Source organism: Centruroides sculpturatus, unplaced genomic scaffold, assembly GCF_000671375.1.
Source record: "Centruroides sculpturatus isolate CEXI.00-Female unplaced genomic scaffold, Cexi_2.0 scaffold1679, whole genome shotgun sequence".
Taxonomy (NCBI): Eukaryota; Metazoa; Arthropoda; class Arachnida; order Scorpiones; family Buthidae; genus Centruroides; species Centruroides sculpturatus.
Window position 1 is genome coordinate 65207 of NW_019385898.1, and position 27722 is coordinate 92928.

At 29.3% G+C, this 27722-nt stretch overlaps 1 protein-coding gene across 1 annotated transcript in view; it reads left to right on the forward strand.

The window, feature by feature from the left end:
• LOC111612468 (valine--tRNA ligase-like) overlaps window positions 1-27722 on the forward strand; it is a 77481-nt gene that overhangs the window by 40614 nt on the left and 9145 nt on the right. Inside the window, exons 17-29 of the mRNA XM_023353681.1 lie at window positions 3885-3990; window positions 6348-6418; window positions 12010-12118; window positions 12198-12377; window positions 12997-13121; window positions 13213-13316; window positions 13437-13518; window positions 19624-19728; window positions 19804-19951; window positions 20107-20234; window positions 20311-20466; window positions 20534-20740; window positions 27049-27222. Of these exons, the coding sequence (XP_023209449.1) occupies window positions 3885-3990; window positions 6348-6418; window positions 12010-12118; window positions 12198-12377; window positions 12997-13121; window positions 13213-13316; window positions 13437-13518; window positions 19624-19728; window positions 19804-19951; window positions 20107-20234; window positions 20311-20466; window positions 20534-20740; window positions 27049-27222 (1695 nt within the window). The remainder of the gene's footprint in view (window positions 1-3884; window positions 3991-6347; window positions 6419-12009; window positions 12119-12197; window positions 12378-12996; window positions 13122-13212; window positions 13317-13436; window positions 13519-19623; window positions 19729-19803; window positions 19952-20106; window positions 20235-20310; window positions 20467-20533; window positions 20741-27048; window positions 27223-27722) is intronic.

Genomic DNA, 27722 nt, shown 5'->3' on the forward strand with positions numbered 1-27722 from the left:
ACTTGGACCTCCCCAACAGGTGAATATAAAAACCAAATTGATTATATGTTAATAAGAACAAGATGGAGATCATCAGTAAATAAAGTCAGAGCAAGACTTCGAGCATTCTGCAACTCTGATCATAAGCTGCTAAAAGAGGAAGTAACATCAAAACTCCATACAACAAAAATATCAAAGATCAACTCCAGCTAGTTCAATCTTACAACAGACTCTCCGAAATTTAGACCCTCCATCCTTTACAAACAACCTAGATGATTTATGGACACAAACAAAAAGTTGGATTTTAACTGGAGTACAACAATGCACCACACAACATCAGCCACAAAAAAAGAAACATTGGATGAGAAATAGTACCCTTGAATTCATAGATGAAAGGAAAAAATTATTAACTTCAGCAATTGTTGCAGATGAAAAGAAGAAAGAGCTAGACAAAAAAATCAGAAAGGCTTGTAAGAAAGACAAAAAATGATCATATTGACAGTATATGCAATGAAATTGAAGTCCATGCAAATAATAATCAGACTCGTGAACTGTACAATAAAGTTAGATATCTAGCAAGAGAGTTCAAACCACACACACAAATAATTAAAAATGATGAAAATGAAATCATAACTGATGCAGAAGGGATTGCAGATGTCTGGAGGAAGTATTGTGAGAAACTATAAAGACATTGGACAAACAAATGGTAATAATCAACTTCAGAATGGATGAACAGGGAAAGTTGAACCATATGTTCTTAAATCAGAGGTAGAAAAAACCATAAATACATTAAGAAATTACAAAGAGATGGCCAGAGGAATGGTGTAAATCAATATTTATTCCAATTTATAAAAAAGGTGCACCGACAGACTGTAGTAACTACAGAACTATCAGCCTAATTAACCATGCCAGTAAAGTAATGCTCCAAATAATTAATATACATTTGAAACCCTTCCTATTACATGAAATAGCTGAAGAATAGTCGGGGTTTATCCCTGGTAAAGGAACTCATGAACAAATCTTGAACACTCGACAAATCATTGAAAAAGCCTATGAATTTAATGTCAAAGCTTAGCTTTGTTTCATAGATTATACCAAAGCCTTTGATTGTTTAAAATGGCACAAATTATGCCCCACTCTCCAGAACAGGGATTCCCATGCCATCTTATTTTGATGATCAGAAATTTATATGAGAATAATTCTGCAAGAGTAAGAGTTACAAAACTATGTCTAATACATTTAAATCTGAAGATTTTTTTACAAGAGATTTTTTTTTATTCGTTGGATAAGATAGATTTTAATATATTCAGAATATATTATAACAGATAAGTGTTGTCTTGCATTAAAAATTTCTTCACTTTTTTCTGCTGCTTGATGTTCTAATGAAATCATTAAAGGTCTCTTTTTTATCTTCAGTGTGTTCTATACAGTTTTGAAGATTCTCAATAGTCAAATTATAATAAAGAAATTATCTTCCTTATTGACACCAAATAAATATTGAATCTGTATAAGTATTATAAAATGTCCACAAGAACCCTACTTTATTTAAGGACTTGTAACACCAAGGAGGAGAAGCACAAAAACAGAGGACAACATTTGTTTATCAAATATTTATTGTAACACAAATCTGTGTTCTAGGCACTCAGCATTCAGATTACCTTCCCTCTTCAGCAGAAGGTTACAAAAACTTCCTTTAAAAACGTATTTAAAATTATTTTTTAACCTGTTGAAGAGTGATGACATTCCAAAATGCTGAGTGCAAGATCATCTTCAACTGGGGAAAAAGCCAGATTTGTAACATATTCAAATATGAAATGCCAGCCATTGTTTTTTTCTGTAAAAAAGAATGGTCTGTAAATCTTTGATACAGATAGTGCACAAAAAATGCTCATTTTGGGTGAGTCCTGTTCCTGTACAATGCATGCATGAGGATTTTCAGCACTTCATATGCAAACAATTTGACATTTCACTCTGCTAGTTAAGGCCATGACACACTAGGCAATTTCTCGCCTTGGAGACATATCTCTGAGTGACAAAAACCTGTTGATGTTCAAGATGTCCAGACTAGAGATGCCACGAACATTCGGCTACTATTTGGTATTCGGCCTATTCGGCTAATTTTTTTAATATACGGTATTTGGCTGAATGTTGCATACTATTCGGCTGAATACCGAATATCAAATCATGAAAAAAAAATGCACATATTACTCAAAAACATATTTATTTTAATCACAAATTATTACATTTAATACTTAAAAGCTATCAGTGGTACGTTGTGATGAATGAAAACAATTTTTTCAGCATTTGTTGATAGCAAACAATTGTGCTTTTCCTCATAAACTATATCTGCTTCTGAAAATAGCCTCTCACTATATACACTACTGCTGGGAGACAATAGATAAATCTTAGCAAATTCTGTCAGGTTTGGATACTGTTTTGCGTTTGCTGACCACCACTTGTAAAGGTCTGCTGTTTGATGTAGGCGAACAGTTTTCATATAAAGTGATACAAACAGTGATATATTTTTAGTAATAAGGACTATTAGTAACACAATTTGATGTAACAATGAACAAATAATGCATGTTGTGACACAATCTACTCACAAATAAAACAAATGTGCCCACAGTGTCACTACTGCACCCACCACAATGAGACAGGTCATACCTGCGAAATGTACACATATTTTGCCGAACATTCGGCCACCAAATATTCAGCACTTCGGCCGAGAGCGTAGCCGAATATTCAGTATTCGATATTTGGCAAAATCACTATTCATGGCATCACTAGTCCAGACACACAAGGAGATAAGTTGCTGGAGTCATATGATTGACATTTCTTCCTGTACCTGTACCTAGTCATGATATTTTTGAATAGTGTGGTTATACCATAAATTGGTTCTTACTATTGAATTAATGAAATTAAACATCATGTCCTATCAACTATCGACGAGCGACTGTCCTCCATTTTTATTTTTGTGTTGTAAAAAAAGAGTTGTACTTGCATGATAAATCTGTGCGCGCCCATTGTTACAACATGCAATGGGAGACTTTTCGTCTCCCAAAAGTTAAAGCAATTTGACTCCCTGCCAGGTTTTTCTGTCACTAGGCAACATGTCTTCCACAAAAATTGCCTAGTGTGTCACGGCCTTTAAATGGAAAATGGTCTCATCACTGAAAACAAGTCAAGTGTGAATACCATCTACCTCCATAGCCTGTTGCATGTAAAGGGAGAAGTTCAGTTTTTGTAGCTCATCAGTAGGCTTCAGTACTTGCAAGTTATACAATTTATGGTTCATAACAATTTTTTTCTCAACACATGGTAAACAGTAGGCTGAGTAATCCCCATTTTTGACTAGCATGATAGGTTGATTTCTTCAGGCTGCGTATAAAAGTCTCTCTCATTCTTTCAACATTCTCTGCAGACATGCCTGGCTGCCCTGGACTTATTCATTTACAAAGACATTGTGTCTTCTTGAACTGCTGATACCACCTACAGATACTCTGAGCTGTCGTAGATTAATTTGGAATTTTCTATGAAATTACGCTGAACAGTGATTATCTACTAACATCATGCAAACTGCAGAACACAAAAAGCTTTCTGCTTACTAGATGTCATTTTTACTTCTCCAAAAGAGCTTCATAAACAACACATTAGCACAACCTATTGTTTATAATCCAAAACTTAGACATTTGTCCTTTACGTAAAGATGGACAAAGACAGTATTTGTCAATTGAGCTAACTTCATCTAGAAATTGCTGATTGTTTTTGGTATATTTAAATTACATTGGCATAGAAGACACAATTTTTATTCCATTTTTCAGAAAACATTTGATGTTACGCTTTAACAGTAATAACTTTTTATCATTTGTGTTTTAGTCAGTAAATAGTAATTTCTTCTGTGATAGGAACAAGATAATGAATATTGGATCAGTGGAAGAACAGAAGAGGAAGCTTTAGAAAAAGCAGCAAAAAAGTTTAAAGTTTCTAAAAATAAAATTAAGTTAAAACAAGGTAATACAGTATTTTTTATTAAACATATGAAAAATATGAAATTATCCATTATTTATAAATTTTCATTTAGAATAAAAAGTTTTCTTAATTCATAACATATTCTCTTCTATGAGTAATTAATAAAATCAGTTTATAGATATAATTGGGACTTGATATATATTTACAAAAAAAAATCTGAAGATTATGAGTATGTACTGGCAATGAATGGAGATTCATTTTTATTTAAACAGTTATTTGAGAAGCTATGTGGGGACAGTTGTTTTAAAGCCAAATTGTCAACAAGAACGGTTATAAAATACAGAGAAAATAACCTTGATTGCTTTTCTCCAATACACTTTTTTATGATATTTACTAATAATTTTAATTTTAATAAAAACATTTATGTTATTACTACTTCATTGATAACAACTATAGGATCATTCAATATCAAGTGATCGAAGTCTCCATCTTGACCTCTCAGATTTCAATGAAATTTGGCACAAAGGTAGCTAAGGATCTTAAATTAAGCCATGCAAATATTAGCTGCATACATTACATGGTTCCTGAGATATAAGCCAAAACATGAAGGCATCTCATGTGCACAGTGATTAAACAACCAACTTTTTTGTCCAATAGTTCCTTGACTAAGAACAATTACAGCAAGAAACTTGGTAGGATAAGACAAGTTTTAAGTGAAAAATTCAGATACGAAGTCTGTTCAAAAACTACGCGGACTGTTTGAATTGCGTGGCTCCAGTTGGTTCCAGGTGAATCCGCTTGGTGTCACTAGGTTTGTACAGATTGTCTGGTGATAAAGCCGTTTCCCGATTACAGATATCTTAATTTGTTGATTAGCTATGCGGTTTTTAGTAAAGTGCGATTTTTTTGTTTGTCAGATTTCAGAATAAATGACCTGATGGAGCAATGACTTGCTGTGAAATTTCGTGTTAAACTTGGAAAATCTGTGACTGAAACATTTGCTATGCTTGACATGGCTTACGGTGATGTTGCTATGAAGCATACAGCATGTTTCAAGTGGCATGAATGTTTTAAGGGTGGTCAACAGTCGATTGAAGATGATGAGCATCCTGGATGTCCTTCCACATCAACTAATGACTCACCTGTTGACAAAATCAACACCCTGATGCAGGCAAATCAATGTCTGACCATCAGGCAATGTCTGACCATCAGGGGAAGTTTACTGAATTGTGTGGGATATCAGTTGGATCTTGTTACGAAATTTTGATCGAAAAATTGAAGATGCACCGCATTGCTGCAAAATTTGTGCCATGCCTGATGACGGACGATTGAAAAGCCAATCGCATCCAGGTTTGTCGGGAACTGCTTGATTGTCTAGAAAAAGATGAAAACTTCTTGTCAATATTGATCATAACAGGTGATCAATATTGGGTTTACGGTTATGACATTGAAACAAAGGTCCATTTGTCCCAGTGGGTGGGTGAAACATCCTCCAGACCCAAAAAAGCTCGCCAAGTTTGATCCAATGTCAAAGGTCACTTGATGCTGACAGTTTTCTTTGATGCTAAGGGTGTTGTTCACCACAAGTACCTCCCCCAAGGCTCCATAGTGAACCAGAGTTACTACATTGAAGTTCTGAAACGTCTGAGGGATGCTATCTGTCACAAAAGGCCAGAATTGTGAAGTAGCAACTGGTTTCTCCATCACAACAATGCTCCAGCCCATTCAGCCCTCAGAACTCCTGACTTTTGAGGGCTGAATGGTCACTCGATCACTGTTCTTCCCCACCCACCTCTACTTACCTGACCTTGCTCCTTGTGACTTTTTCTTGTTCCCCAAACTCAAAAGACCCTTGAAAGGAAGAAGATTTGAGATGATTCCCAAGATTAAGGCAAATGCGACGAAGGCATTGAAGGACATTACTAAAGAAGCGTACCAGGACCGTTTCAACAAGTGAAAACACTCTGGGGAAAAGTGTGTGCATTGGGAAGGAGAGTACTTTGAACAGGACCCAGACATGTAACGTCTACATAAAGTACATTTTGTTTTATGACGTCAGTCTGTGTATTTTTTGAACAGACCTCATATACCAATAGAAGCTACTAACAGAATGTATTCTATTCACAAATCTTCATCAAAGTTTGAGTAAAATTTGTTCTTGTGGAACAAGCCACAAGAACAAAGTATTTATTGTAAACAGCCATATTTCAATTGCCTGTTACAGGCAATTGAAATGTGGCTGTTTACAATAAATACTAATTTCATATTATAATAGCAATAAATTGTCTAGTGAAACAAAATTTCTTTTGTGTATATTGAATGAGATCTATATTTCAAGATAATCTGATTAACATAAGTTGTTAAATTAAAATTTATTAAATAACTTTTTCCTTAATTAGATGATGATGTATTGGATACATGGTTTTCTTCTGGACTCTTTCCATTTTCAATTTTTGGATGGCCAGATGAAGTAAGTCAATTATACATGAATAGAATATGTGTTATATAAAATATAAATAGTGTAACAAGTTTGATTTATTTAAATTAACACTGGAATATTCATAGAATTTATACAAAATTATATGATAATCTCAATATAAGTTTATTTTATTTAGACAAATATATCTTTCTAAAACTCAGTTCTTTTACATAAGTCAAAATCCATTTGTTAATTTTCATACAACGTTTATTAATTCTTAAAATGCTTAGAAAGCTGTAAAATCTTTCAAGAATATTTCATGGACTATCTAATACAAACATACATTACTTTAAGGCATTTTGCTAATATAGCACTTTCGAATTATATTCATGTTTATTATTTTCAAAATTGTCTTGCTCTTCAGAGGATTTTTGAAGTTTGATTATTTATTATTTTTTGAATTTTTCTCTAAGATTAACACAATTGGATAATTAATTAATTATAATATAATTGATTTTAGGGTTCTTAGATGCATTGAGAAGTGAATAAAAAGATTATTATTAACTTTAATATGATATTCACTTTAAGATAGTGTTATGAAAATTAGCCCATTAATCATTATAATAGCAAAATATACTTGAACAAGGTACAGGTAGCCCTCGGTTTACGCTGATTCACAATAATGCCGCTGCGCAATTCACCATTTCACGGTGTAATTCCCCGATTTTCCCTATGCTAGACTGATTTTCATTTCAGTGTTGACATATTTGCCGAGCCGCGACATTGTAGATTTGTTAAAACAAAGGTTTTTATTGAATATATTTATTTTTTCTGTTTAATATTATTGGGTATGTATACATTTGCATTAAATTAATATTAAAATACTAAACGTTTAGGTACCCATGAGTCAAGTTATTAAACTTAATAGTCCAATAAATGGCGTACGAATCTATAGTGCCAATGAATGTATCCCGTATTAGTTTGTTCAGGAAAACATTGGGCGACTGGTGGTCAACCAATCAGTGTCTCCGCTCGTCTGTAGCTCTATGTTGGGTTAACGTATCCTTTCAACTATGGAAAGTTTGACAGATTAACTTTGTGAGTTAGACAATGATTGGGAGCAAAGTGCAAATGTAAAAAGGAGCATCATCGCATCCATTCGACCATGTTCTGAAATTTTCAATGAAAGAAAACAAAAATGTAAACAATTAAAGATGGCGAGTTCCCACATGTTAGAAATGGTGTAACTATATTCTTTCAAATGGTTTCTGAGGAACTCATGAAAGAATATAGTTACATTGTTTTGAACACTCTGAAACTCATCACTAAATTACAGAATATCGCTCTGATGGATCAGGAATTTAATTAAATATGGATACTTTTTTCTGAAAAATGTAAGAGATCCAAAACTAAAATATTTTAATAAAAAACATTTCACTTTATTTTATGATAAAATACATTTTAAAAATTAAATTTATATGCATTTTGTATTATATTGTATTAATAAGCAAAATTATTTGCTTATTTTTCACTTATGTAGAACCTAACCCTATACCTCACTGTAAATATGGGTTTGTTTTATGCTGATTTGATTTGTGCCAGCTTTTGTAGGAACGGAACTGCGGCATAAACCGAGGGCTACCTGTATTTTAGAAATAGTTTATTTTCTACAATAATATGCTATTATATGAATAGTTAAGTGACAAAAAATATGACTTTTACTTCATTTTTAATATTTCTAATTTTTTTTCCTTCTTTTTTTTGTGACTTTCCTAACTGGTGTTTTATATAAACACAAGATATTACTCAAACCTTGACCAGCATATTGTTTATTCTTTCCAATGTTTGCAGCTATCATTAGGACTGCATACAAATTGAATACAGTAGAGTCCTGTACAATGCACAAATAAAGCAAACAACACCCTCAAATTTTGTCAATCAGAGGTATATGTTTTTTTTTCAACTTATAGGCCAAGGTTTAAACTTTCATAAATCATATGATAATGCAGGTTTCGATAACGCAGTTTCCTATGATGCGTAACAAATCCCCCGCATTGTATGGGACTCTACTGTAAATATAGTAATAAAAGTATAAAACATTAATTTTGAATATATTCATTTATTTAAAAAAGCTAACATATTTGAATCAAGTTTGAATTTACAAATTTGAACATATATTTGATGCAAAAAAATAACATTCTATGTGTCTGATACTCTATTTATTCAGTTTGTATGCAGTATGATGGCTGCAAACATTAGGAAGAATAAATAATATGTTGGTCAATGTTTGTTTAATATTTTAATTTTCTTATATTTTTACTTGTATAATATTTACAGTATTTGTAAATATATTTTATTTATATAAATTAAATTTATTCAGTTTGTATTGGGTCTGTTATATACTTCCTTCTTAGTAAATAGACTCAGATACAATATTGCATTAACTTTTAAATATTGTTTAATGAAATAAACAACATGATTTTATTATGCTTCTCTCACATTGAATAATAGAACATTTGTTTTATGCAGGGCTGTGAAGTTGAGTCGGAGTCAGAGTCATGGAGAGTTTTGGTGTTTTAGTCGGAGTCGTCAAAAAATCCGCTGACTTCGACTCCTTTTTACTTACCAACTTGTTATGTATATAAAACAGAAAAGTGTTGAAATCAAGTCAAATTTGACCCTCCAAGTTTTTTTTTTTTTTCTTTTTGCAAATCTACACATTTGGAGACCTCCCGAACCCCTCAAAAAAGTCAATAAAGGGTAAAAATTCGTACGCGTGTGTGTTGGCGTCTAATTTATTTATTTTCTTTATTTTCTGTTCTGAGATATTAAACAATATCTCAGAATGGGTAAAGTTTAAGGAACAAAATGTGGCACTGTAGCTTGTGTAAAAAGGGGCATTAATACTAATAAATTTTGGTTATTAATTAAAGGTCAACAGGGTGAAGACATAAAAGTGGTCATGTGTCATATCTCTTATGAATATTTTACTCGTTATTAGCGTTCAAAATTTAAAAAAATAAAATAAAACTCGTCTCTACCCTCAAAGTAAGCTTTTTTTGCCATTTTATAATAGTACAGTAAAACCTGTTAATTAAGATTGTCCTTGCCTAAGATGTTAGAATGTGTAAGGGACATGATTCAGTTCAACCACTTTGATGCTTAATAACTAACTCCTGTGTTAAACCATCTGACTCCGATTCTGACCACTCTGACCACAGAAATTATTAGGCTTCAAACAGAATGAACAAAATCATGCCCCCCCACACAGTCTAACATCCACACATATAGAAAAAAACCTCAAATCTTTTGCATATCTTGAAATTTCAAGGTGTCCTGAATCCAAAAATGTAAAAATTTGGGAGGGGTCATTTTTTGACCGAGCGCTACACATTTCCTCTGTTAAATATAACAGCCTGAAAAGTAAAAATTATTGAATACATATTTATATATTACTTAGAGAAGTTTTTTAGCTTTGGAATAAAAAGTTTCTACGCTCTATCTTTATTAGAACTCTATTTATTGAATCTTTTGTTCTGAGGTCACGTGATGACATAAGAATTTCTGGGTCTCTTTCAGTAACAAGTCCTCCCCTGGTCAGAGTCGAATGGTAAGGAAGAGTCAGAGTTGGAGTCGGTAGATTTTTACACGACTCCACAGCCCTGGTTTTATGTTTAATTTTTTTGATGTGGTTTCCTTTTTTCTCTCTTTAAAAGTAAATTACAGTTGTGGTTTATATGATGTTATTTTACATGATTTTGAAATGTAATCTTGGAATATAAATAGAATTAATTTTGATATTCATTATATATGTAAAATTTAAAGTAATGCACTACAAGTATGTCTAAGGCAACAAAATTGTTTTTAAAAGAGCACTTACACAAGAAATTGAAAGACTGCATTGAACTATATTATACAGATAATGAAGGTTACCTGTGTGATACACTTTAGTTGAATCTTTTAAGAAAGTAATTATTTTATATAGCATTTGCAAATTTTTCTAAATTTTATTATCTATCTACGCTAATTGTTTAAAAATTGGACTTAATATATCTAAATGTTCATTTACATTCTAGAAATGTTTATTAATGATGCAATTAAAACCAGTTATTCCATAGTTTTCTTTTTTAAATACATCACAATTGTGATATAACTCGCATAGGAGTTGCATGCTCCACAAATGCAATCTTTGTATAAATCATAATTGCATTATGTTCATATTTTTTGAAAAAGAACTAGGTCAAAACGTCATCATAATTTTAAGTATGGAATTTTTCCATGACTAGGATGATAGTTTAATCTAATTCTTTTATATAAAAATCTTGGAATGATACAAAGTGGTTTTTTTTTTTAATTTTTGATAAAACATTGTGTATTTGCTTTTTTTTAAANTTTAAATATTAAATGACTGTATATATATATATATACAGTCATTTACAAAAGTTTAAGACCACTAGCCATTTTCCAGTATTTTACATATTTCACCATTTGCATAGATTATTACCTCATCTCGTGTATTGATTGCATCAGATGCATTCTGCTGGTATAAATAAACAAGCACATGCAGTTTATCGGCAGTTGTTGACTCGATTTTGGTATAGACAGCACTGTACTTTAATTATTATAATGGGTAAGAAACATTCACTCACTATTGCAAAAAGGGCAGGAAAATAGTGACACTGCATAAAGTTGGTTTTTCTGAACGTCAAATAAGTTCTAGAGTAAACATTAGCAAGACAGCTGTTCATCAAGCTATCAGTAAGTTTAAAGTTCTGGAGAATTCACTGACTGAAAGAGGAGTGGTTGCCTGAAAATACCTCTCCATGTGATGGCCATGTGATAAGAAGAATTGTTGTATGATCACTAAGAAGCTCCTGCAATAAAATTCTATTAGATCTGGTTTTTCTATGTGTGGTCTTAAACTTTTGTAAACAACTGTATATATAATATATAATAATAATCTCATTAAACTGGTTAATAAAATAATAATAATAAAGCTAAATCTTGTAAACTAGCAAAACTTTTTATTTTACTAATGCTTTTGATCCAAATTGGGATCATCTTCATGTCTACTCAATAACAAAATGGAACATACATTTATAGCAGTTTTAATTATTCTATTTATTCTAAATGCATTTAAATGTATATTCTATTTCATTATTAAGTAAACCTAAAGCTTATCCATATTTAAAACAAAAGTACTAGTCAAATTAAATACAATTTTGCTAGTTTTAAAAGTTTGCACTTTAATTATACATTCCTCATTTTCTTTTGATGTGTATAAATTGATTAATGATATGGTTTTATTATTGTTTCTGCTTTTTATTGCTTTAGCTATGATCATATTTTAGTCCTACTGCTACTTGATCTTTGTCCTACTGAAATGTTTGATTAATAACAGTAATATAAATAAAATATTTCTCTTTTCCTCTTATCTTTTTATTTTTAATACTCATTTTCTAATTGCTTAAGTGTTGTCAAATCAATGCAAATTTTTAATATGAATAAGTCATTAAAAGATTTCTCAAAATTAAACAAATATTCTGTGCCAAAAATTATTTGTTTAATAACTTTTTAATTTATTTAGTTAAATTTAAATAATGCAATTATTTAACATTAATTAATCATTTTAATTTTTTTAGGTAGATAAATTGGAATTGTCTGGTAGAACATTATTAAGTGTGCCAGGAATGAAAGAAAAAGTAGAATTTGGTGTACTTATATCATTTGCTTATAAAATTGAAAATTCATGTATGATAGATAATTTTTATTGTGGTAATTTTAATAATTTTAAATTCTCTTTATTAAATTTTTATTATTATTATTACAGCAGAAGAAATAGTAGTAGCTACTACTAGAATTGAAACAATGTTAGGTGATACTGCTGTTGCTGTACATCCTGATGATCAAAGGTATAAACATCTCCATGGAAAATTTGTTATTCATCCATTCTGTAATCGACGAATGCCAATTGTCTGTGATAAATTTGTTGATCCAAATTTTGGCACAGGTAAATTTTATTTTGAAGAAAAGCATAGAATAATAATCAAAGAAACACAGATAATTCTCAGTTAGTGCAGTAAATGTTTGTTGAAAGTATACTATTAAGTGAAAGTACATTAAACAAAAGTTTATATCTCGTAAGAATATATGAATAATGGTCAGATGCATTCCTGAACTCCAGTCTACATATATAAGATTGCTTTGACTCTTATTATTTGTTTAAGTCATAAACTGAGATCCCATCTTATGGTTTGAGCATATCTTTGTGCAAGGGCTACTATATTGAAACCTCAGATTTCCTTTATGTGCTGAATCATTAACATCACCATACATTAAATAGTGGGTTAAATTAATTGACAATAATTATTCTAGAAGATCAAAGAAACTTTAAATAAATATTGAAGCTGATAATTCAAGAACAGTTGGGAAACTATAATACAAGGATGGTGTTAGGCTAGTTTCCATGTGGCATCTAGAAAGGCTTTTCATTGAATTGTATTATACTGAAAAAATTATGTACAGTACAAGAACTATACATAATTTGTAAATTATGTAAAAACTAAAATGCATTACTGAGGACTATCTGTATTATTAAATTTTTATAATAATATAATATTTATTTATAGGTGCTGTAAAGATTACCCCAGCTCATGACCATAATGATTATGAAGTAGGAAAAAGACATAATTTACCTTTTATTAATATACTTGATGATGGAGGAATTATCACAAACAACTGTGGACAATTTACAGTCAGTTCAACTAATTCAAAGATTTTAATTTTAGTTTTTTCAAATAAATTCCTGAATACTTCTTTTTGAAATTATATATTCTTAAATATAGGGGTTAAAGCGTTTTGAAGCAAGAAAAGCTGTGTTAAAAGCACTTGAAGATATTGGATTATATAGAGATTGCAAAGATAATCCTATGGTAGTACCCATTTGCAAGTATGTAAACAATTTTTATAATTCTTTTGAATAAGTTTTGAATATTGTATATTTAATATTTTTAGTGTTTTTTTATTTTTTATTATTATTATTATTTTATTTTTTTTTGTGTATTTTTAGTCGTTCAAAAGATATTGTAGAACCACTTTTGAAAGTTCAATGGTTTTTAAATTGTAATGATATGGCACAAAAGGCTGCTCAAGTAAGTAAATATAATTATGAAAATTTTAGAAAAATTTATTAAATATTTCCTACATTTAATTAATTATTTATTATATATGATGCTATAAAACTTTCTACATTTGCCTTTATATTTAACTTATATCTTCATTTTAGAGATAGAAAAAATTTCATAACTCAATTCAAGAAAAATAAATTTTTTGTATATTTAGTTTTAAGGATTTCTATTCTGAAATGATCATTTTGATATTTTCAGATTATATTTTACATTATTTTTAAACTCATATATATAAAGTCACATAAATTTCTATTGTAATTAATCATATCAAATACATAAATTTATGTGTGTTTTAGACTTTATAAAACACTTATAAAGTCTAAAACATATAACCATATCATATATATAAATTTATAATTTTAATAGAAATTTACACTTTACAACAGAATAAATTTTGTGTTAAATTTTCAGCAAACCTTCCTTCAGGTTTTGATGATTACTCAATTAGTAAAGACTCCTAAGAGTAAGATAAAAAAAAAAAAAGGAGTTACGAAAAAAATTTTGTTGAATATGATAAAGGCAATTAACTAAACAATTATTCACAATCATGCCAAACACTTAGGCTTAATTCCTGTACATAATTTTCAAACTGCAGCATGACAGGTCATAACTTGGCTGATGATAGCATTGCTAAACAATTGATGCACTGAATTTTAGCATTAGTTTAACTCTATGTGATGTGTATTACAGACAGTTATTGAAATTGAAGAAAGGTTAAATTGGATTTGAATATAAGTTGAGACTCGAGCAATTTTTTTTTCCAGACTATTATAACAGAGGGAAAGTATGGCAATCAAAAAATGATTTCCAAAATTTTAATTTTACATTTTTGTACTTGAGACCCTGAAATATTAAGAAATGCAAATAAAGTTGGTTTTTTTTTTTTTTTTTTTTTTTTGTATGTTAATGTGTGTGTATATGGGTGAGTGTTGGAATGATTTTGTTCAGCCATTTTGAAGGGTAATAACTCTTGTGCTTTTTATCAAAAATTTCTGAAATTTTGCAGTGAGATTTCTGTATTAGCAGATTGATGCTATTGAATTTTGGTGGTACAGGTCAAGGGGTGAGGAGATAGAGGGGATCTTGTGTCATATCTTGAGTGAGGTCAGACTTAATGAAGATTTTATTCGTTATTAGCATTTACAATGTTTTTATAAAACACATCTCTACTCTCAAAATTAAACTTTCGATCATTTTATAGTAATTCATAATATAAAAAGTTTTTAAAACAAAATAACAGATGGCACCATCTCAATTTAAAATTTTTTGCTGGGAAAGTTATGCAACTCATTGCTGGATTTCTTTTTCTATTTTAAAATTGGGAAGAAACATTGACTAATATTTAGGACAATGTGATATATTATTATATATAAATTTTACAATAGTTCAAGCATAGAAAGTCATTGTTGACTAATTTAGTTTATAGAATAATTTTGTGTAAAGTATGCTAATAAATTTATTATTTTTTGTATAAATTTGAAATTGTAAATATTTTTATCATCATACGTTGAGAAATTTTTGCAAAAAAAATTAAATGATTATTATGAAAAATGTAATTGATGTACAGTTCAGATGTGCTCAACAGAATAAATTACAAATTTATGACCACCTATGCATTTGTTGAGAGAAAATTTTTAATTACTAATGTTTTCAGCCTATTCCTATAAGACCATCATCAGGTTTCTTAAAACCATTTCTAGAAACCTGTAATTGATGTAATCTAGTGTTAGTTAAATATAGTAAGAGTGAAAATTATAATTTCCTTCTAGCAATTAATAATCAGTAAAACTAATATTGAAAATTATTATAATAAATTACTATATTATTTTCTCTGGAAGTGGTTATGACTTTGTATATGCAAAATTTTAACTTTTTATATTTTTATGTAGGCTGTCCGAAATGGATCTTTGAAAATTATCCCTGAAATGCATGAGAAAACATGGTATCATTGGCTAGAAAACATTAGGTTAGTATGGCAATTTATTTATAGAAGTTTTAAAAACCTGATTAGTTATGAACAAAAATTTGTGATAAAAAAATATACACTAATGAGCTTTTATGGTGTTTTTTTTTTTTTAAGAACTAATCAAGAAGAAAATAGTGAAATAGACATGCAAACATAACAACAAATTGATATTATATACCAAAAATACTAAAAATTTTTTAGGTTTAACCTCTTTGCTCAAATTACTTTTGGTCTAAAATAAACCAAAAAGCAATTTGAAAATTATTCTTTAGTTTTAAAATACTGTAATATAATTTATTCTCTACAAATAATTTTCTATAACTGAAATTGAATTGAACAGTTGTAAAGAACAATACAAAATACCAGGGTTGGACCATTAAAGATGATTAGGGTTTCCTGTTATCATAATTTCCTGTCTATAATCTGTGGATTAAGTGTTTATAAAATCCTTCCAATTTTAATGCCTTGGATTATAACTATGGTATATAATCTGTGACAATTTTTTATATCATCAAAAAAGTAAAATCATTTTACTTTTTGTTAAATTAAGAAGTCTTCTCAACATGATAAAACATGAAAGGTATCTTATTGTTATGGGCAAGGGTATATTCACTTCTACTAGCAGATGGAATATGATTGTTTACACGTCAATTAGCCATACAAAAATAACATCTCCAATCTATTCTTTGTTAAAATATGTTTTAAGCTTAGCTCTAGATATTTAACTTACATAGTCATACAGGTATGTTACAAGGATTACTCACTTCCTTTTAACCTCTCATATCTTGTCTATGTTCTTTGTACATCTTATCAGAATTATTTCACATCCTACAGCACATGCTATACTAACCTAATGTGTATATGTGTGGAGCCAAAAGAACTTTTAGCTCCTTTTTTTCTTTTTCAACTACATGTATATCTTCTTATGAGTCATGTTGGTTTAACTGTCGCTATCTCAGGACTGAAGAGGGGTGTTAAGCCCGAAATGCATATCTGTTCACACCAATAAAACAACCTTTTTCCTCTGAAAGTGTTCCTGTGTGATATGTTCTCAACGGCAACATTGTTCTAAGAAAATACTATTTCTATTGTTACTTTTTATTTATTTAATTTTTTAAAGTGATGTAATAATAAAATTCAATTTAATTCTATTATAAATTTGAGATTAGAATGATAATTCTATATCAAGCAACTCTGAAAAAAAAGGTTTGTTATCAGTTTTTGAGTCTAATATAGTTCAAATCTGAGTTGTAGTTAAACATGAATAAATTTATACATTATTGTTAAATAATATGCATTTATTATCCATTGCAGTATTAAAGTTATCATGTAATTGTTATACCATGCCATTACTAAGTACAATCAATTGTGTTGAACTTGAAAATGATATTTTTTAATATACCAGCTTCACGAGGTTGTAAATTAGTGATTTACTGCATTTCATAATTCTGGGTTTTAAATTTTTATTGTATTGTTTTAAAATGAATCATATAGTCTCTTTTCTAAATTTTGGAATACTTTTTCTTATTAAATGTTTTTACAAATTGCATTATCTCATTGCTGATGAGCCAATGAAGCAAATAAACAATTAAGCAAATTATCTAACCATCAGTCAAATTAATCAGGCAATATTATGCATAATATTGCTAGATTAATTTGGCTGATGGTTGGATGATTATTAATACATTGGGTTTGTAAGATGTTTATATATTGTGCAAATTAGATGACAAAAAATTTTTTTATCAATGAAAACTTGCTCTACAGATTATATGCTGCTACAGATAATGGGCAGGAAATTATAATAATTCTTTTCAAAAGAAAAGTAAATTTCTTTACTTTAAATTATAATTTTTATTTAAATTCAAAACACTTAAGTAATCAATAATTATTTGCATACAAATTTGAAATAATTAGAATGTTGAAAAACTTTATTATATATTAAATTATAACATTAATAGAAGATTGCAAATAATGATGAAATTATAATTAGTACAATAGAGTCCCACAAATTCCACTTAATGTGGACTGAGAAGGTGATGAGTTATAGAAAATGACTATGGAAAGCTATGATACTAGTCTAAATAGCTGAATTTTCATAAAAGTATTACATGTGCAGATTCATATACATATTAACTACATATCATTAGTAGCTTACTTACCATTAAATTTTAATTTAAAAAAATATTGGCTGTTTAATGGCTACTTTCAAGTTGATGTCATGATGTTTTACAGTGGCATCTTGGAAAGGAATTATATTCTTTGTTAACACACAGAATTGATGCTATTATCAAGTGTCACTAGTAAAGAACAATAACTTATTTTATCCTAGTGTTAAGTTATAGATGTAAGAATTAGATTANAATATACAAATAAATAAAATATGAATGTTTACATGTGCAAAACTTTAAAGTTGATAGTTAAAATCCTGCTACAAATTAAATCCATTAGACTCTGTACAAATATCCCCTGTATAACATGGTAGTTAAGTTTCAAAAAAGTGCCATGTTATGTGAATCTGTGCTATAAGAAACAAAGAACTAGTACAAAACAAGGTTTGAAACTTAACCCATAGGGTTAAGTTTCAAAAATTAGCAAAAAGTATACTATTCTTTTTCATAACTAAGAAAAATATGTTAGTTAATTTAATTAATTAGTTAATTTCTTTAATAAACAATCACAATCAAAAGTACTACACATTAATATTAACTTTTTCTTCACTGCTAAACAGTTAAAACATTTTCTTTTTTGGTGAAATATCTTCATCTTCTGAGCTTTCCTGTTGAACCTAATCTGAAGTATCAGCAACATATTGATTTTTCTCTACTTTTTTTAAAATCTGATATTTTCATTTGCTTGCATTTGCCTAAGAGAACTTTTAAAATGAAACAGCAACAAATCTTTTGGGTTCATTTAGAGCACCATAACAATGATAGTGACATCTGGTTTATAGGAAAGCTAGAACAAGGAAGAAGAAAAATTGTACAGCTGGTTCTCACTAAAGAAAACTGGACTAAACATACTAAACATTAAAATTTTCAATAATTTAAAATCCATGAGCAATCAATAGGATGACTAACATGCCAAATTAATATATAATAACAAAAAAACACTGAGTTCAGCGTTGCATGTAACGCTGAACTCAGTGTCTTTGTTTTTTTGTTATTATCCATGAGCAAATATAAGACAATATGTATGTATGCATGCTTGCTTGAATAAAAAAAAATATTGAATTGCGGTGTTTGAAATTAAAAATTATGACATTTTGTATGGGAATATCTCCAATTCTTGAACCATGTTAAAGCAAAACTGTGTTGTATGGGGATACCTGTATTAATTGCCAATTATGCTACCGATCTCCTCTTCCAGTATATATAAGCTTACGACTGTCAATGGTTATAACATATCATATATACTGGAAGAGGAGATCAGAGCAGAGGTCTGGGTAGCGTAATTGGCAACGCATCTGCACAGTAAGCAGGAGTTGCGGGTTTGAGTCCTGCTCTGGGCCAATTCTTTTCTTCGAGTAGTTCTAAATTATTTAATTAAAATTATAATTATTACATTTATCAAGAGACGGTACCTAATACCTAACTCTAGTGCCAAATTGTCTTATAAATTATTAATATTATAGCCATTTCTAGCTCAATAATATTTGGCATTGGTTGGTGTGTAACTTTATAATATATCGGGTTTAGTGATGATGTTTGTTTATGTAGTTGCCAGAATTAGAAAGCAACTGATTTCAACGTTCTTTAATATTGATGAGGTTTCAAAAATGAAAAAAGTTATAAAAATAACTTTTTACTTTTAATAAACTAATTCAGTAATCCACTCCAGCAGAGTATTAAAATAATTTATTTATTACTTATTCTGTATAATCTTATATGAGTTCTTAATTTACGATTTTTATATTTTATACAAAAATTCTATATTATTTATGCTCTTAGTTTACTAAAGCATAAAAATAGGACTTCACTGTGTAATGATTCAGTTCACTCTTTGATTTTATTACATAAATGTGATTTAACAAATTTATTTATGTATCACTGCCTCTAGAAATAATCATCTTAAAATTAAGTTATAACTGAATTATTTCTTTTCAGGTTTTTCTCCATTCCATCATAAGGGATGCACATGGTCGGAAAATGAGTAAATCTTTAGGAAATGTTATTGATCCTACTGATGTTATATATGGTATTCCTCTAGAGGTAAATATATATATATGATGATAATAATGAATTATAGTTATTGTTTTAAATTAAAATTTTTAAATTTGAAATTAGGGTCTTCATAAGAAGTTATTGGATTCTAATCTTGACCCAAATGAAATTGAGAAAGCAAAAAAGGGTCAGAAGGCTGATTTTCCAAATGGCATTCCAGAATGTGGTACTGATGCACTTAGATTTGCTTTATGTGCTTATATGCTACAAGGTAAATTATATGAAATACTTTTAGGTCAGATAATGAATCTATTTATTTTTTAAAAGATTAAATCAATGTGTAAACGTTTATGAAAGTTTTACAATTAAAAATTTACATCAATAACATGAATAATAATTAAAAGTTAACATATTTTATTGTTAAAGGACGAGATATTAACCTTGATATTAATAGAGTTGTTGGATATCGTAAATTTTGTAACAAACTATGGAATGCAACTAAGTTTGCTTTGACATCATTAGGTGATAATTTCAAACCTTTACAGCATCTTCAGGTATAATAAAATAATTTTATATCATTAATTATTTTAAATCATTAAGTGTTAATTAATTCAATTGTTTTATTTTTAGTTAACTGGTGATGAACAACCAATTGACAAATGGATTTTAAGTCGTCTTAGTGCAGCTGTAGAGATGTGTAATAGAGCTTTCGAAGAATATGACTTTCCCTTAGCAACAACTGCTTCTTATAATTTTTGGTTATATGAATTATGTGATGTTTATCTGGTAATTTTAATATGATACTTATAAATTGTAATTTAAAAATCATTTATAATTTTTTTCTTTTAATTAGGAATGTCTTAAAAGTATTTTTCAAAGTAATAATGAAACAGCAATTTATACATCTAAACAAGTATTATATACTTGTGTGGAGACTGGATTGAAACTTTTAAGTCCATTCATGCCCTATGTTACAGAAGAATTATTTCAGAGAATGCCAAGAAGAACAATGGATGCACCTCCAAGTATATGTGTTACTTCTTATCCTGAAGTTGATGAAGTAAGAACTAATTAATCAAAGTAGAGTATAATTATTTTATATTTAATAAAATTTAGGATTTATTAATCATCTTATGTAATATTTTTCGAATTATGAAATACTTATTTACTTGGAAATGTAATTCTTAATTGTATATTTACATTTTATTTCTTTAATCCAATTAACAATAGTGGAAAAAAGCCAGTCTATAACTATTTCATTTACATTTTGGTTGATTTTTCAATACAAATTACAAAGCTACAGAAGTAATCAGAAATTCAGTTGAACACTCAAAATTCCTGAATAATCAATAATTTTTGTGGTATATTTTTTATTCTTTCAATATATATTCATATATGGCTGTAAGAATATATTAGTAAATAATAATAAAATAAAAGTTACATAAATTTATTATTATAAAAGTAACAGAAAACATAAGAAAAATATTAAATTCTTCTACATTATCTATACGTGTATGTGAATAAAAAGTAATAATTTCCAATACAGAGTTGTAACATGTCTAACAATACAGTTAACTAACACTGAAAAACATTAAATATATATAAAAGAAAAAATATATATGATAATACCTTGGTTTTTGTTGACTTTGGTTATCCTCAGTTTTGGTTTTTTCAGCAAAAACTTTGTCTTGGATTTTGGTTTGCCCCCGATTTCATCAGCATACCCATGTGACTTCACTGCTAATTCTGCAAAAACAAAGAGTGACCCATACATTTTCCTGCTCAGTGTGGCATTGTTTCTCATTGGGTGAGCATTACCCCACACATCTAGCAAAACAATTCCATTACTTTCCTTTCCGTTTAGCTTCATCATGGGACCAAAGAAAGTTTCCACAGCCAGCAGCCCTTCAAATGCCATGTTAAATGTTCATTTATTTTTTAAATTAGTCTTTTATATTCCTTCTATAATTTCTTATTGTAGTATTTTTGTACTGTATATCTTATTGTAGCTTTTAGTATTAAACACTATATTTGTTCTCTATAAAATGTGTTTTGGTATGTATTTTGGAGTGTCTAGAACGAATTAATTAGATTTATATAATTTATATGGAAATAATTGCCTCGGTTTTCGTTGGTTTCAGATTTCACCAATTGTCTTTGGATGGATTATCAATGAAAACCGACATATTACTGTATTAGAGAGGTTGAGGCGCACATTTTAAACGTGTACGTGTGACGTTCGGCGCCGCTTTCCCGTAAGCCTAAAAGTTTGACAATGGTGTTTGGATAGTCGGTGGAATCACGCTCAACATTCCAAACACCATCGTCAAACTTTTAGGCTTACGGGAAAGCGGCGCCGAACGTCACACGTACACGTTTACACGTTTAAAACGTGCGCCTCAACCTCTCTATTAATTTTATTGTCTAATTAGCTAGTGAGCAAATTAATCCATTGTTTTGACATATTTTGAATTAACAATTCAATTCATCAATCTGAACTCCCAGATTTCAGAATACATTTATGATAATTTTAAATTAATTTCATAATTTATAATAAATCACCAAACAATTGCCTTAATATCGGGCTATAATATGGCTAATTAAATGATTAGTATAAAGTAATTTGACATTAGAGGTAGACGTTAGGTGCCATCTCTTAAGTAAATTAATAATTATAATTAAATAAATTTAGAACCTTCTGGAATAAAAGAACTGGCCCAGGATTCTTTTATTTTCAATTACCTGTACAGGTAATTGAAAATAAAAGAATTTTAATCTGTGTAACTGTGAGGCTGTAAATAAATAAAATAAAACACTTTCTTACTGGACTGCACTATATAAATAAAATCTGGCAGGGGTATAATCAATACTGTTAAAAGACCGTAGATTTAATTCTAATTTGGTATACATAGGAGCAACCATGAGAAACTTAAAGAAAAGAATTGCTGAACATAAGCACTCGGTAAATAAAAACGTAGACTCTACGGTGCTTGCTGCCTTTGCCAAGCAACAGAATATCGAGGTTTTTTGGGATCGGGCGTCGATCATTAAAGCTACAAGATCCAGGCAGGCCATAAAACATCTGGAAAAACTAGAAATTCACAAGGCGCAGTTGCACACAAACTGTATTAATCATAGAGATGCCAACGGATTGTCATCGGCATGGAAATCCTTCTACAATGAGTTGACGTAGTTTATGCAAGCGGAAAGAATAATCAAGATAATTTTTACTGAATGTATATATTATTTTATTTCTTTGTTTCGATTTAATTAACTTGTATAATTTTTGCAATATTTAAACTTGGTAAATGTTAACGTACATTTATGTAACCGCTTTTTGAATTTGGTTTTGCGTAATTTCGAATTCTTCGTTCGATTCATAATGATAACTGAGGATGAACGCTTAAAGCGTTTGAAAGCGTTTTTAAGATATTAAAACGATTTGCTGGATTGTTTAAAGGTTTTGATTTTATTTATATGTGAGGCTGTAATCTTATACACCAGTATGATAAGTCCTATTAATAGAAATACACTGATATAGTGATTGAAAGAATAATTTTGATTAAATTAAGGACATAGATGCATATTAATTAGTTTTATGTTCATTTTAATCTTCAGTTATAATGCTAAGTTTTATTCATTTTCATTTAATATTAAAAATTTTGACTTTATTTCAAAATAAATTTGATACATTTACAATAAATGTTTCAAATTTATCAAAAGAAATTATCATTTCAAATTTGTTTTGAAATGATAATTTCTCATATATAATCATCATGAAATAAATATTATCATTAAGACATTCTCTTTATGATTCCTTACAAAAAGAATAATTTTAATTCTAAATAATTATAAAGTTAGAAGTTTTAAAACTATGTTAGTACTGTTTAAATATTTTAATCATCCTGACCCAGCTTCACTTCTTAAAAGAATAGAAAGAATATTATTGTTTTAAAATAATTTTTTAGAAATTTGAATGTTAAAGGGCATTATATTATTTAGAAATTTTCAGCATTTTTTCAAAACTTTAGAATTCCAAAATGTCTAAAGAATATTCTGTTCTAAGATTTTGTATTTCTTACTTTAAGGAGTAATTAATTATTCCTTAAATATCACTTCCAATATCACTTTTTTTAAATTTGTGGTAAGCAGATATCTAAAATAAATTTTTAGATATCTGCTTACCACACTGGGATAACGATAATTAAGATTCACAGGAACCACTAACTGGTGCATAGTACCACTAAATGATTAATAACAAATGTTTTTGTAACCCCTTCTGGGCTCTTCTTCAGGTTTACTAAATTTGAAAAATAAGCTGGATCTTCCCGAATCATTCATAAACACAAATTTGAACATAAAATCAAACATTAAGATGAAGAGTTCGATTAAAGCAAACTTATGTGCATGCGCTCCCCTTGTCAACTTTATGTATGATGGAACACTAAATATCGTTGAGAATTTTTAGAAGGGTCTAAAAATATGTTTGATTTCCCACATAAATGCAAAAAAGGCATCTAAAATAGTACAGTAGAAGCCGAGTTTTTTGGGGTAATCTTTAATCCTCTCTCTCTCCCCCGCAGTGGGAATTTTGAAAAATCCCTTCTTAATGTGCTTTCTCATGGCATATACCCTATTAAAACACAATGAAAAATGCAGAAAACTGCATCTAAAATAGTATAATAGAAGCAGAGTTCTTCGTGGTAAGCCTTAATCCTGTCCCTCTCCCCATGGGAGAATTTTGAAAATTCCCTTCTTAGAGTACATTCTCATGACATATTCTAACTGTACCAAATTTCAACTTTCAACTCTTAACCATTTGGGCTCTGCACTTATTATTATTATCATTATCAACCCATCTCGATTATATTATAAGATATATTTGGAAAATTGTTTATACACCATGAATGTTTATTTTCATTGATAGATATTTTAGTCATAATTAACTTATGAATATCCGAAATTGTTTTTTTGAAAGAAATTAACCATTTGAATATATTAAATGAAAAATATCAAGGAGAGTTAATTAAGTAAATGTAACATGAAAACATTCAATTTAATACAGTTTTCAATTTATTTAAATGTGTAAATAATTATCCGATAAAAATTAATCAAAAAATATAAAAATTAATAATTAATTAATAAAAGTTTTCATCTGTATATGTTGGGCTTACGGGAAAGCGGCACCGAACGTCACACGTACACGTTTACACGTTTAAAACGTGCGCCTCAACCTCTCTATTAATTTTATTGTCTAATTAGCTAGTGAGCAAATTAATCCATTGTTTTGACATATTTTGAATTAACAATTCAATTCATCAATCTGAACTCCCAGATTTCAGAATACATTTATGATAATTTTAAATTAATTTCATAATTTATAATAAATCACCAAACAATTGCCTTAATATCGGGCTATAATATGGCTAATTAAATGATTAGTATAAAGTAATTTGACATTAGAGGTAGACGTTAGGTGCCATCTCTTAAGTAAATTAATAATTATAATTAAATAAATTTAGAACCTTCTGGAATAAAAGAACTGGCCCAGGATTCTTTTATTTTCAATTACCTGTACAGGTAATTGAAAATAAAAGAATTTTAATCTGTGTAACTGTGAGGCTGTAAATAAATAAAATAAAACACTTTCTTACTGGACTGCACTATATAAATAAAATCTGGCAGGGGTATAATCAATACTGTTAAAAGACCGTAGATTTAATTCTAATTTGGTATACATAGGAGCAACCATGAGAAACTTAAAGAAAAGAATTGCTGAACATAAGCACTCGGTAAATAAAAACGTAGACTCTACGGTGCTTGCTGCCTTTGCCAAGCAACAGAATATCGAGGTTTTTTGGGATCGGGCGTCGATCATTAAAGCTACAAGATCCAGGCAGGCCATAAAACATCTGGAAAAACTAGAAATTCACAAGGCGCAGTTGCACACAAACTGTATTAATCATAGAGATGCCAACGGATTGTCATCGGCATGGAAATCCTTCTACAATGAGTTGACGTAGTTTATGCAAGCGGAAAGAATAATCAAGATAATTTTTACTGAATGTATATATTATTTTATTTCTTTGTTTCGATTTAATTAACTTGTANATACAGTATATTATATACATATATATTACTGTGAATGACCAATATCTGGCGAATGTCAACATTTTCCGGTGAGTGTCAGCATTCACACAGTCGTTTCATGTATGTACGAAATTTGCTAAATATCATTATTTCTCATTTACACCGGCAAATGTCGACATTCAGCATGCACTGATGGTGAATGTTGAATAAAAATATATATCTTACTGTGAATGACCAATATCTGGCGAATGTTGAGATTCTCCAGTGAATGTCAGCATTTACACAGTCATTTTGTGTATGTACGAAATATTTGCTAAATATCATTATTTCTCACTTACACCGGAAAATGTAGACATTCAGCATGCACTGATGGTGAATGTTGAATAAAAATATTTTTGTTATGTTAAGACAAAAATGCAACTTTTTAATATGTCAAAATAGGAGAAAGCTTAAGTAATAAGTAAGAAAGCACATGTAAATAAACTGTTAAACCTAAAACGAATGGTACATTCTACAATTCATTAAAGAAAATAATACAATAATAAACTTACACATAAATTATGTGATTAACGTTATACAGTCTTATTTATTTCAATAGCTTAAAACTGTTATGGCACTTTGAATTGCACAAGAATCCCTTGCTTTTACAACTGCATTTATTCGTGGAACACTTCTTTTTGCAATGACAGCGTGTATAGCCTTGCCCTCCACTTTTCAAATTAGCTGCAGCTGCTTCTGTCAGCGATATTTCTTGAGAAGAAATCTCATCTATAAAAAGTAACTTTTCTTTACAAATTACGAACCAATTACATTATTACGTGATTACGAATTGATCTGTTAATGGTGTCTTTTATTCGGATACCAACAACCTCTCTCATCCTCCGCCACTCGACCTGATAAACCATTCAAAAGAACAAAAACGCCATCCAGTGACAAAGTGGACGGTTTCCACCAAACCATTGCCAGGAAAAGAGGTACGATCTTGTCCTACCTTCTGCTACCCACAAAGGATTTGGCAACAGACTGTCACCTCTCTGTCGACATCAGCTTCTCGGGTGTCGTTTCGACCTCCACCAAAGCTTATCTGTGGTTGTTGACATACACTGGCGATTGTTTGAATGTATAATAATATAACCAAATATTCGGTCTTTCACCAACGTATTTTGTATGTGTCGACATTCTCTAATTTCAGTCTTTCACAGTAACATATATATAAATAACCTAATTTATATTAATGTAATTAATTTTCATATTTTTTTAAATTTTATTTTTTCAGTATATTTAAGATCTGAAGATAATGAATTAAAATCAGTATTAGAAACATTTGAAAATTTGATAAAAGTGCTGACATACTCTTCAAAAATAGAAATAATTAATGAAGATGTAAAAATTCCAGAAGGTTGTGTACCAATTCTAATATCTAACAAATGTGAAGCCAATCTTTTATTAAAAGTAAGTTTCTAATGGCTTAAAATTAAAGCTATAATAAAATTTAAACTTGAATTTTGGTTAAAATTGATTATTACTGTACATTAATTCTAGATTTAACTTTTGACTCTTATGTCTGAATCGTGATTTAACTTTCCACTATCAGATTATTAAAAATTAAATTACGGGTGAACAAGTGCACTATTTGAATTATTTGTAAAAACAATACAACATTTAATTTTTATGACAATTTTAAGCTCTTGCAAGCAGCTACAGTAGAGCCTCGATTATCCAACCTAATTGGGGACTGGGGTTGGTCGGATAATTGAAAGGGCGGATAACCGAAAAGTATGAAAAAATCTATTATTACTGTAGTATATTATTATATCCCATGTAATTAGTATATTAGTATATCGCTATTAACCTACTTTGTGTTGAATTTTCATCGATGTTAAGCCTAACAAAAATTTTTTAAAATAATAATCGTCGCTATTGTATCGTTAAAAATTAGAAAATTAAGCCTC